This window comes from Panulirus ornatus, chromosome 20 (genome assembly GCF_036320965.1).
Source record: "Panulirus ornatus isolate Po-2019 chromosome 20, ASM3632096v1, whole genome shotgun sequence".
NCBI lineage: Eukaryota > Metazoa > Arthropoda > Malacostraca > Decapoda > Palinuridae > Panulirus > Panulirus ornatus.
This window is the reverse complement of record NC_092243.1, coordinates 78,926,754-78,939,181: the sequence shown is the minus strand read 5'-3', so window position 1 is coordinate 78,939,181 and position 12,428 is coordinate 78,926,754. Positions and strand designations below refer to the sequence as shown.

Here is a 12,428-nt window from a genome sequence, read left to right as displayed (position 1 = left end):
GAGATGTTTGAGGACAATGTGTGGTGTGAGGTGGTTTGATCGAGTGAGTAACGTAAGGGTAAGAGAGATGTGTGGAAATAAAAAGAGCGTGGTTGAGAGAGCAGAAGAGGGTGTTTTGAAGTGGTTTGGGCTCATGGAGAGGATGAGTGAGGAAAGATTGACCAAGAGGATATATGTGTCGGAGGTGGAGGGAGCCAGGAGAAGAGGGAGACCAAATTGGAGGTGGAAAGATGGAGTGAAAAAGATTTTGTGTGATCGGGGCCTGAACATGCAGGAGGGTGAAAGGAGGGCAAGGAATAGAGTGAATTGGAGTGATGTGGTATACCGGGGTTGACGTGCTGTCAGTGGATTGAATCAAGGCATGTGAAGCGTCTGGGGTAACCCATGGAAAGCTGTGTAGGTATGTATATTGCGTGTGTGGACGTATGTATATACATGTGTATGGGGGGGGTTGGGCCATTTCTTTCGTCTGTTTCCTTGCGCTACCTCGCAAACGCGGGAGACAGCGACAAAGTATAAAAAAAAAAAAATATATATATATATACAGGTACACCACCGATTTTCTGGCACTCTTGGTTCCAAGGCCTTGCCGGATTAACCATTTTCCCACACCAACAATGGTCACATAATAATAATTCATCAACACACACCTCTAACCCACTAATTATACATCTCCCATGATACCTGACAAGTCCACTCCGTCACTTCGACACTGTCGAAACCATTCTATCATCACTCAATCGTGCTCAGTACTCTTACATCTTTCATAAAATACTCTTACCATCTTTCATATTTTTTCTAATTGTCATTTGCTTCCTGGAATCACTGTCTGCATAGAATTTCAATTTATCCCTTTGCTCTTTATATCATAAACAATTGATGAACCAATACTGTAGATGTCACACAGCTTATGCACCAAAACACCACTGTCTATTTTTTTACCAGTTCTACTTTATCTTGGATCAATATGGACTGGTGTTTACGTTTGACACCACGACTGACACTTTCACATGTCTTAGAAGCCATAGCTAGGGTGAAATTTAATCAAAATAAGCTAAGAATCTCACAGAATTGCAGTGTCACCACCAAGTGCAGTGTCAAGAATGTAAATAAGCGCACCCTACATACAACGCCATTTGTGGCCGCCCAGTAAACTAGTCTGGTGGCTGTGGTAATTTCAAATTCCCACACGTAATTTTGTCCAGACTAAAGGAGGTGCCAAACCATCAGTTGCCGGAAATTCGGTGGGGTACCTGTATGGATAAATAATAAAGATACTTTCAATATACTTAGATACATCTATGTACAAGAAATATGCTCATCCAATTTTTTTTGTCATAAATGAACTAGCACACTCAGGCATCTCAGATAATGATGTCTCTTTAGTACATTAGGTTTAGCTAAGCTTAGATATTCCAAGGTTGGATATTTTTCTTTTTAATATATGACAAAGTGATCAGATTTATATTTCTAAAGAGCCTTCATACATCACTTGAACTGAGCACTTATATAAAATGCCTTGTTGAAATTTTCACTCTAGAAAAGAAAGCCAAATATATTAACTTTTTAAACAGAAAAATCTAAAAAGTTCAATATACACATAACAGTGGTTGTGGTCTACTTCACACCATCAGGAAAGGCTTCCAACAAGGTGCGAAATGCACTTGTTTCTCCGTCCCGCCCCCAAGCAGTGACTGTGGAATGTTCAGAAGCTGGGATGGAGAAACCTGCCATAGGTGAATGGTAGTACTTTCTTAGAAGGGACAATGCTGCAACAGTGTCTGTTCCCTGTAAGGAAATAATTTTTCTTTCAAAAGAAATAACCTCAAATTGAAAAATCTACCATATCAAATAAAGTTTTCCCTACCAGTTCTTCAATTATTCTCATTATGTGAAGAAAACAAAGGTCAACAGAAGCAAAGCATATCATTACACTTAATCATGATTTCATCAAACTTTTGTTTAAATACTGATTTTGGGCACTGGTCCAGAATATTCTTTTTATGTAAATGAAGAAATAATTTTCATAATTCTTTATTGTTCCTTATAGAATCATAGCAAGGTGCTTGTGGAATGGCAGAATGTATGTATAGTGTCATTGTATAAAGGTAAAGGGGATAAAGGTGAGTATTCAAACAACAGAGGCACACGTTTGTTGAGTATACCTGGTACTGACTGAGAGGGTGGAGGCATGAAGTAAGCATCAGAATGGGGAGGAGCAGTGTGGTTTCAGAAGTAGTATAGGATGTGTGGAAGAATGACTGGGAAATACTTAGAAAAGCAGATAAATTTGTAAGTGCTATCTATCGATCTGGAGAGGGCATGTGATAGGGTTGATAGAGATGCTTTAGGGAAGGTCTTAAGAATACATATGGTGTGGGAAGTAAGCTGCAAAAAGCAGTGAGAAGTTTTTATCAAGGGTGTATGGCATATGTACCAGTAGCAAGAGAAGAGTGAATGGTTCCCACTGAAGGTCAGTCTGTAGCAAGGATGATGTTTGATGTCACCATGGATGTTTAATTTGTTTATGAATGGGATGATGAGGGAGGTGAATGCAGAGGTGAGAGTATGCTGTCCGTTGCGGATGAGATGGTCTGGGAAGTCAGTCAGTCGTTGTTAGCCAATGATACAGCACTGGTGGATGATTCAAGTGAGAAATTGCAGAAGTTGGTGACTGAGTTTGGAAAAGTGTGTGAATGGAGAAAACTGAGAGTAAATGTAAATAAATGCAAGGTTAAAAGGTTCAGCAGGTAGAGGGACAAGTTTGTTGGGATGTAAGTCTGAATGGATAAAAACTGGAGGAAAGGAGGTGCTTTAGATATCTGGGGGTGGTTTTGGCAGCAAATGGAACCATGGAAATGTGAGAGTTAAAGGGTGGGGGAGGAGGCGAAGGGTCTGGAAGTGATGAAGAATATCAATTAACAATGGATATTCAAATATTGAATTTGATACCAATGTGAAAAACTTGCCAAAAAACATCTCATGGCAAACAGACAACTTCAACGTGACAGCATAAAAGTTCATTACATGAACACTTTACGACAACATATCGAAAGGACAAGAAGGTCATGCTAGATATTGTGGCTCAAAATTGCAAAGTGATTGATGGAGACAAGGATATCAGTCTGATAATATACTACAACAATCTGAAAACAAGTTCACTTCAAATGAACAACATTGTGCTAGGTCACTCCAGAAGTTTGTGTCATACCGATATGATGTATGACTACAGATACATTATTGAGGATTGTCAGCCCCACCACATAAACTACACTGGACATACAACCTGCACGCACCACGAGCCGCCGCATCTCGCTCCACCTACATGAAGGTGAAATCAAACATCATGAACAACAGCAAGGAACAAGACAAACAAGGGAGACTATACTGAATAACACCAAAATCATTAATGGTTACAGTGATCATAGAAGACTACAGATATTAGAAGCCATTCACATTAAAGAGAAAGCACCTGTCCAACATTCAGACAAATATGACCACTGCCACATAGCTCTTTGATGGCCTGCCAATAGGAGGCAGACCTAACGCTGTTTTAAGACGGATGGGATTACATTATCTACAATTTCTGGACTGCAGGAATGAAGCACTGACCAACCCGGTCCTGGGTTGTGAAGGTATAAAGAGAATCGGTCAAGTCAAACCTGACCTCAACGCAACATCTGGGCAATAATGGTCTCGCTTGGCCCAACTTAGTGTATTCAATGATAGACTTCCTATACTCCTGCCTCGTTTAATACTGTTCTTCTGTGTTTCCTCAACAGTATGTTTTCCTGTATCTCTTTATCTATTTATTTTATTCATTATACTTTGTCACTGTCTCCCGCGTTAGCGAGGTAGCGCAAGGAAACATAAGAAAAAATAGCACAACCCACCCACATACACATGTATATACATACACGTCCACACACACACATATACATACCTATACATCTTAATGTATATTAATTGATAGGCACGAGTAAGAGAGACTTCTGGATGTGAATGTGCTGAGAGGTGCAACTGGAGGGATGTCTGATCATTATCTTGTGGAGGTGAAGGTGAAGATTTGTAGAGGTTTTCACAAAAGAAGAGAGAATGTTGGGGTGAAGAAAGTGGTGAGAGTAAGTGAGCTTGGGAAGGAGACTTGTGTGAGGAAGTACCAGGAGAGACTGAGTAAAGAATGGAAAAAGTTGAGAACAAAGGACATAAGGGGAGAGGGGGAGGAATGGGATGTATTTAGGGAAGCAGTGATGGCTTGCGCAAGAGATGCTTGTGGCATGAGAAGCAGGGGATGTGGGCAGATTAGAAAGGGTTGTGAGTGGTGGGATGAAGAAGTAATATTATTAGTGAAAGAGAAGAGAGAGGCACTTGGACAATTTTTGCAAGGAAATAATGCAAATGAATGGGAGATGTATAAAAGAAAGAGGCAGGGGGTCAAGAGAAAGGTGCAAGAGATGAAAAAAGGAGAAATGAGAGTTAGGGTGAGACAGTAACATTAAATTTCAGGGAGAATGAAAAGATGTTTTAGAAGAAGGTAAATAAAGTGCATAAGACAAGGGAACAAATGGGAACATCAGTGAAATGGGCTAATGGAGAGGTGATAACAAGTAGTGGTGATGTGAGAAGATGAAGTGAGTATTTTGAGGGTTTGTTGAATGTGCTTGATGATAGACTGACAGATATAGGGTGTTTTGGTTGAGGTGGTGTGCAGAGTGAGAGGGTTAGAGTAAATGATTTGGTAAACAGAGAAGAGGTAGTAAAAGCTTTACGGAAAATGAAAGCCGGCAAGGCAGCGGGTTTGGATGGTATTGCAGTGGAATTTATTAAAAAGGGGGTGACTGTATTGTTGACTGGTTGGTAATGTTATTTCATGTATGTATGTCTCATGGTGAGGTGCCTGAGATAGTGTTGACTGGTTGGTAAGGATATTTAATGTATGTATATCTCATGGTGAGGTGCCTGAGGACTGGCAGAATGCTTGCATAGTGCCATTGTACAAAGGCAAAGGGGATACAGGTGAGAGCTCAAATTACAGAGGTATAAGTTTGTTGAGTATTCCTAGAAAATTATATGGGAGGGTATTGATTGAGAGGGTGAAAGCATGTACAGAGCATCAGATTGGGGAAGAGCATTGTGGCTTCAGAAGTGGTAGAGATGTGTGGATCAGGTGTTTGCTTTGAAGAATGTATGTGAGAAATACTTAGAAAAGCATATGGATTTCTATGTAGCATTTATGAATCTGGAGAAGGCATATCATAGAGTTGATAGAGATGCTCTGTGGAAGGTATTAAAAATATGTGGTGTGGGAGGCAAGTTGTTAGAAGCAGTGAAAAGTTTTTATCGAGGATGTAAGGAATGTGTACGTGTAGGAAGAGAGGAAAGTGATTGGATCTCGGTGAATGTAGGTTTGCAGCAGGGGTGTGTGATGTCTCCATGGTTGTTTAATTTGTTTATGGATGGGGTTGTTAGGGAGGTGAATGCAAGAGTTTTGGAAAGAGGGGCAAATATGCAGTCTTTTGTGGATGAGAGAGCTTGGGAGGTGAGTCAGTTGTTGTTTGCTGATGATACAGCGCTGGTGGCTGATATGGGTGAGAAACTGCAGAAGCTGGTGACTGAGTTTGGTAAAGTGAGTGAAAGAAGAAAGCTGAGAGTAAATGTGAATAAGAGCAAGGTTATTAGGTACAGTAGGGTTGAGGGACAAGTCAATTGGGAGGTAAGTTTGAATGGAGAAATACTGGAGGAAGTGAAGTGTTTTAGATATCTGGGAGTGGATTTGGCAGCAGATGGAACAATGGAAGCGGAAGTGAATCATAGAGTAGGGGAGGGGGCGAAAGTTCTGAAAGTGTTGAAGAATGTGCGGAAGTAGAGAACATTATCTTGGAAAGCAAAAATGGGTATGTTTGAAGGAATAGTGGTTCCAACAATGTTATATGGTTGCGAGGCATGGGCTATACATAGAGTTGTGCAGAGGAGGGTGGATGTGCTGGAAATGAGATGTTTGAGGACAATATGTGGTGTGAGGTGGTTCAATTGATTAAGTAATAATAGGGTAAGAGAGATGTGTGGTAATAAAAAGAGTGTGGTTGAGAGAGCAGAAGAGGGTGTTTTGAAATGGTTTGGTCACATGGAGAGAATGAGTGAGGAAAGATTGACCAAGAGGATATATGTGTCAGAGGTGGAGGGAGCGAGGAGAAGTGGGAGACCAAATTGGAGGTGGAAAGATGGAGTGAAAAAGATTTTGAGTGATCGGGGCCTGAACATGCAGGAGGGTGAAAGGCGTGCAAGGAATAGAGTGAATTGGAACGATGTGGTATACCGGGGTTGACGTGCTGTCAATGGATTGAACCAGGGCATGTGAAGCGTCTAGGGTAAATCATAGAAAGTTCTGTGAGGCCTGGATGTGGAAAGGGAGCTACGATTTCGGTGCATTATTACATGACAGCTAGAGGGTGAATGTGGCTTTGTTGTCTTTTCCTAGTGCTACCTCGCGCACATGAGGGGGGAGGGGGGGCTGTTATTTCATGTGTGGTGGGGTGGTGATTAAAGAATGTGTGGAGGGCGAGAAAATTATCTTAGAGAACAAAAATGGGTATTGTTTGAAGAAACAGTAGTTCCAACAATGTTATATGGTTGTGAGGCATGGGGTATAGATAAAGTTGTGCAGAGGAGGATGAATGTGTTAGAAATGAAATGTTTGAGAACAATATGTGGTGTGAGGTGGTTTGCTTGAGTAAGTAATGAAAAGGTAAGAGAGATGTGTGGAAACAAAAAAGAGTGTGGTTGCGAAAGCACAAAAGGGTGTGGTGAAATGGTTAGGACATGGAGAGAATGAGTGAGGAAAGATTGATAAAGAGGATATATGTGTCAGAGATGGAGGGAACAAGAAGCTGGAGACCAAATTGGAGGTGGAAGGATGGAGTGGAAAAGATTTTGAGCTATCAGAGCCAGAACATACAGAGGGTGAAAGGCATGCAAAAAATAGAGTGAATTGGAACGATGTGGTATACTGGGGTCGATGTGCTGTCAATGGACTGAAACGGCATGTGAAAAATCTGGGGTAATCCATGGAAAGGTCTGTGGATCCTAGATGTGGAAAGGGAGCTGTGATTTTGGTGCATTACACATGATAGCTGAGAATGAGTGTGAATGAATGTGTCCTATTTTGTCTGTTTTCCTGAGCTACCTTTCTGAAGTGGGGATTAATGATGCTGCTTCCTATTGGGTGGGGTAACACCGAGAATGGATGAAGGCAGGTAGGTATGATTTTATTACTATTTATTTTGCTTTGTCGCTGTCTCTCGCGTAAGCGAGGTAGTGCAAGGAAACAGACGAAAGAATGGCCCAACCCATCCACATACACATGTATATACATACACATCCACACACGCAAATATACATGCCTATAAATCTTAACGAATACATATATATACACACACAGACACATACATATATACACATGTACATAATTCATTCTGTCTGCCTTTATTCATTCCCAATGCAACCTCGCCACACATGAAATAACAACCCCCTCCCCCCGCATGTGTGCGAGGTAGCGCTAGGAAAGGACAACAAAGGCAACATTCGTTCACACTCAGTCTCTAGCGGTCAAGTAATAATGCACCGACACCACAGCTCCCTTCCCACATCCAGGCCCCACACAACTTTCCATGGTTTACCCCAGACGCTTCACATGCCCTGGTTCGATCCACTGACAGCACGTCGACCCCAGTATAACACATTGTTCCAATTCACTCTATTCCTTGAACGCCTTTCACCCTCCTGCATGTTCAGGCCCCGATCACTCAAAATCTTTTTCACTCCATCTTTACACCTCCAATTTGGTCTCCCACTTCTCATTCCCTCCACCTCTGACACATATATCTTCTTTGTCAATCTTTCCTCACTCTTTCTTTCCATGTGACCAAACCATTTCAAAACACCCTCTTCTGCTCTCTCAAACTCTTTTTATTTCCACACATCTCTCTTACCCTTTCATTACTCACTCGATCAAACCACCTCACACCACATACTGTCCTCAAACATATAATTTCCAACACATCCACCCTCCTGCACACAACACTATCCATAGCCCACACCTCACAACCATACAACATTGTTGGAAACAATATTCCTTGAAACATACCCATTTTTGCTTTTTGAGATAATGTTCTTGACTTCCACACATTCTTCAAGGCTTCCAGAATTTTTGCCCCCTCCCCCACCCTATGATTCACTTCCACTTCCATGGTTCCATTGGCTGTGAAATCCACTCCCAGATATCTAAAACACTTCACTTCCTCCAGTTTTTCTCCATTTAAACTTACCTCCCAATTGACTTGACCCTCAACCCTACTGTACCTAATAACCTTGCTCTTATTCACATTTACTCTCAACTTTCTTTTTTCACACACTTTACCTAACTCAGTCACCAGCTTCTGCAGTTTCTCACATGAATCAGCCACCAGCGCTGTATCATCAGCGAACAAAAACTGACTCACTTCCCAAGCTCTCTCATCCACAACAGACTGCATACTTGCCCCTCTTTCCAAAATTCTTGCATTCACCTACCTAACAACCCCATCCATAAACAAATTAAACAACCATGGAGACATCACACAAACCTGCCACAAACCTACAGTCACTGAGAACCAATCACTTTCCTCTCTTCCTACACGTACACATGCCTTACATCCACAATAAAAACTTTTCACTGCTTCTAACAACTTACCTCCCACACCAGGTATTCTTAATACCTTCCACAAAGCATCTCTAACAACTCTATTATATGCCTTCTCCAGATCCATAAATGCTACATACAAATCCATTTGCTTTTCTAAGTATTTCTCACATACATTCTTTAAAGCAAACACCTGATCCATACATCCTCTACCACTTCTGAAACCACACTGCTCTTCCCCAATCTGATGCGCTGTACATGCCTTAACCCTCTCAATCAATACCCTCCCATATAATTTCCCAGGAATACTCAACAAACTTATACCTCCATAATTTGAGCACTCACCTTTGTCCCCTTTGCCTTTGTACAATGGCACTATGCAAGCATTCCGCCAATCTTCAGGCACCTCACCATGAGTCATACATACATCAAATAACCTTACCAACCAGTCAATTGACTTGACCCTCAACCCTACAGTACCTAATAACCTTGCTCTTATTCACATTTACTCTCAACTTTCTTTTTTCACACACTTTACCAAACTCAGTCACCAGCTTCTGCAGTTTCTCACATGAATCAGCCACCAGTGCTGTATCATCAGCGAACAACAACTGACTCACTTCCCAAGCTCTCTCATCCACAACAGACTGCATACTTGCCCCTCTTTCCAAAACTCTTGCATTCATCTACCTAACAACCCCATCCATAAACAAATTAAACAACCACAGAGATGTCACACAAACCTGCCGCAAACCTACAGTCACTGAGAACCAATCACTTTCCTCTCTTCCTACACGTACACATGCCTTACATCCTCAATAAAAACTTTTCACTGCTTCTAACAACTTACCTCCCACACCATGTATTCTTAATACCTTCCACAAAGCATCTCTAACAACTCTATCATATGCCTTCTCCAGATCCATAAATGCTACATACAAATCCATTTGCTTTTCTAAGTATTTCTCACATACATTCTTTAAAGCAAACACCTGATCCACACATCCTCTACCACTTCTGAAACCACACTGCTCTTCCCAATCTGATGCGCTGTACATGCCTTCACCCTCTCAATCAATACCCTCCCATATAATTTCCCAGGAATACTCAACAAACTTATACCTCCATAATTTGAGCACTCACCTTTGTCCCTTTGCCTTTGTACAATGGCACTATGCAAGCATTCCGCCAATCTTCAGGCACCTCACCATGAGTCATACATACATCAAATAACCTTACCAACCAGTCAATTGACTTGACCCTCAACCCTACAGTACCTAATAACCTTGCTCTTATTCACATTTACTCTCAACTTTCTTTTTTCACACACTTTACCAAACTCAGTCACCAGCTTCTGCAGTTTCTCACATGAATCAGCCACCAGTGCTGTATCATCAGCGAACAACAACTGACTCACTTCCCAAGCTCTCTCATCCACAACAGACTGCATACTTGCCCCTCTTTCCAAAACTCTTGCATTCATCTACCTAACAACCCCATCCATAAACAAATTAAACAACCACAGAGATGTCACACAAACCTGCCGCAAACCTACAGTCACTGAGAACCAATCACTTTCCTCTCTTCCTACACGTACACATGCCTTACATCCTCAATAAAAACTTTTCACTGCTTCTAACAACTTACCTCCCACACCATGTATTCTTAATACCTTCCACAAAGCATCTCTAACAACTCTATCATATGCCTTCTCCAGATCCATAAATGCTACATACAAATCCATTTGCTTTTCTAAGTATTTCTCACATACATTCTTTAAAGCAAACACCTGATCCACACATCCTCTACCACTTCTGAAACCACACTGCTCTTCCCCAATCTGATGCGCTGTACATGCCTTCACCCTCTCAATCAATACCCTCCCATATAATTTCCCAGGAATACTCAACAAACTTATACCTCCATAATTTGAGCACTCACCTTTGTCCCCTTTGCCTTTGTACAATGGCACTACACAAGCATTCCACCAATCTTCAGGCACCTCACCATGAGTCATACATACATTAAATAACCTTACCAACCAGTCAATTGACTTGACACTCAACCCTACTGTACCTAATAACCTTGCTCTTATTCACATTTACTCTCAACTTTCTTTTTTCACACACTTTACAAAACTCAGTCACCAGCTTCTGCAGTTTCTCACATGAATCAGCCACCAGCGCTGTATCATCAGCGAACAACAACTGACTCACTTCCCAAGCTCTCTCATCCACAACAGACTGCATACTTGCCCCTCTTTCCAAAACTCTTGCATTCACCTACCTAACAACCCCATCCATAAACAAATTAAACAACCATGGAGACATCACACAAACCTGCCGCAAACCTACAGTCACTGAGAACCAATCACTTTCTTCTCTTCCTACACGTACACATGCCTTACATCCTCAATAAAAACTTTTCACTGCTTCTAACAACTTACCTCCCACACCAGGTATTCTTAATACCTTCCACAAAGCATCTCTAACAACTCTATCATATGCCTTCTCCAGATCCATAAATGCTACATACAAATCCATTTGCTTTTCTAAGTATTTCTCACATACATTCTTTAAAGCAAACACCTGATCCACACATCCTCTACCACTTCTGAAACCACACTGCTCTTCCCCAATCTGATGCGCTGTACATGCCTTCACCCTCTCAATCACTACCCTCCCATATAATTTCCCAGGAATACTCAACAAACTTATACCTCCATAATTTGAGCACTCACCTTTGTCCCCTTTGCATTTGTACAATGGCACTATGCAAGCAATCCGCCAATCTTCAGGCACCTCACCATGAGTCATACATACATTAAATAACCTTACCATCCAGTCAATTGACTTGACTCTCAACCCTACTGTAACTAATAACCTTGCTCTTATTCACATTTACTCTCAACTTTCTTTTTTCACACACTTTACCAAACTCAGTCACCAGCTTCTGCAGTTTCTCACATGAATCAGCCACCAGTGCTGTATCATCAGCGAACAACAACTGACTCACTTCCCAAGCTCTCTCATCCACAACAGACTGCATACTTGCCCCTCTTTCGAAAACTCTTGCATTCACCTACCTAACAACCCCATCCATAAACAAATTAAACAACCATGGAGACATCACACAAACCTGCCGCAAACCTACAGTCACTGAGAACCAATCACTTTCCTCTCTTCCTACACATAAACATGCCTTACATCCTCAATAAAAACTTTTCACTGCTTCTAACAACTTACCTCCCACACCAGGTATTCTTAATACCTTCCACAGAGCATCTCTAACAACTCTATATGCCTTCTCCAGATCCATAAATGCTACATACAAATCCATTAGCTTTTCCAAGTATTTCTCACATACATTCTTTAAAGCAAACACCTGATCCACACATCCTCTACCACTTCTGAAACCACACTGCTCTTCCCCAATCTGATGCCCTGTACATGCCATCACCCTCTCAATCAATACCCTCCCATATAATTTCCCAGGAATACTCAACAAACTTTTTTTTTTTTTTTTTTTTTTTTTATACTTTGTCGCTGTCTCCCGCGTTTGCGAGGTAGCGCAAGGAAACAGACGAAAGAAATGGCCCAACCCCCCCCCCCCATACACATGTACATACACACGTCCACACACGCAAATATACATACCTACACAGCTTTCCATGGTTTACCCCAGACGCTTCACATGCCTTGATTCAATCCACTGACAGCACGTCAAACCCTGTATACCACATCGCTCCAAT

At 41.5% G+C, this 12,428-nt stretch overlaps 1 protein-coding gene across 6 annotated transcripts in view; it reads right to left on the bottom strand.

The window, feature by feature from the left end:
* Positions 1–12,428, bottom strand: part of LOC139756165 (nicotinamide phosphoribosyltransferase-like) — a 249,048-nt gene that overhangs the window by 111,220 nt on the left and 125,400 nt on the right. For all 6 annotated transcript variants that reach the window (XM_071675352.1, XM_071675350.1, XM_071675351.1 and 3 more), the window contains one exon: positions 1,629–1,788. In XM_071675352.1, coding sequence (XP_071531453.1) covers positions 1,629–1,788 — 160 coding nt within the window. The remainder of the gene's footprint in view (positions 1–1,628; positions 1,789–12,428) is intronic.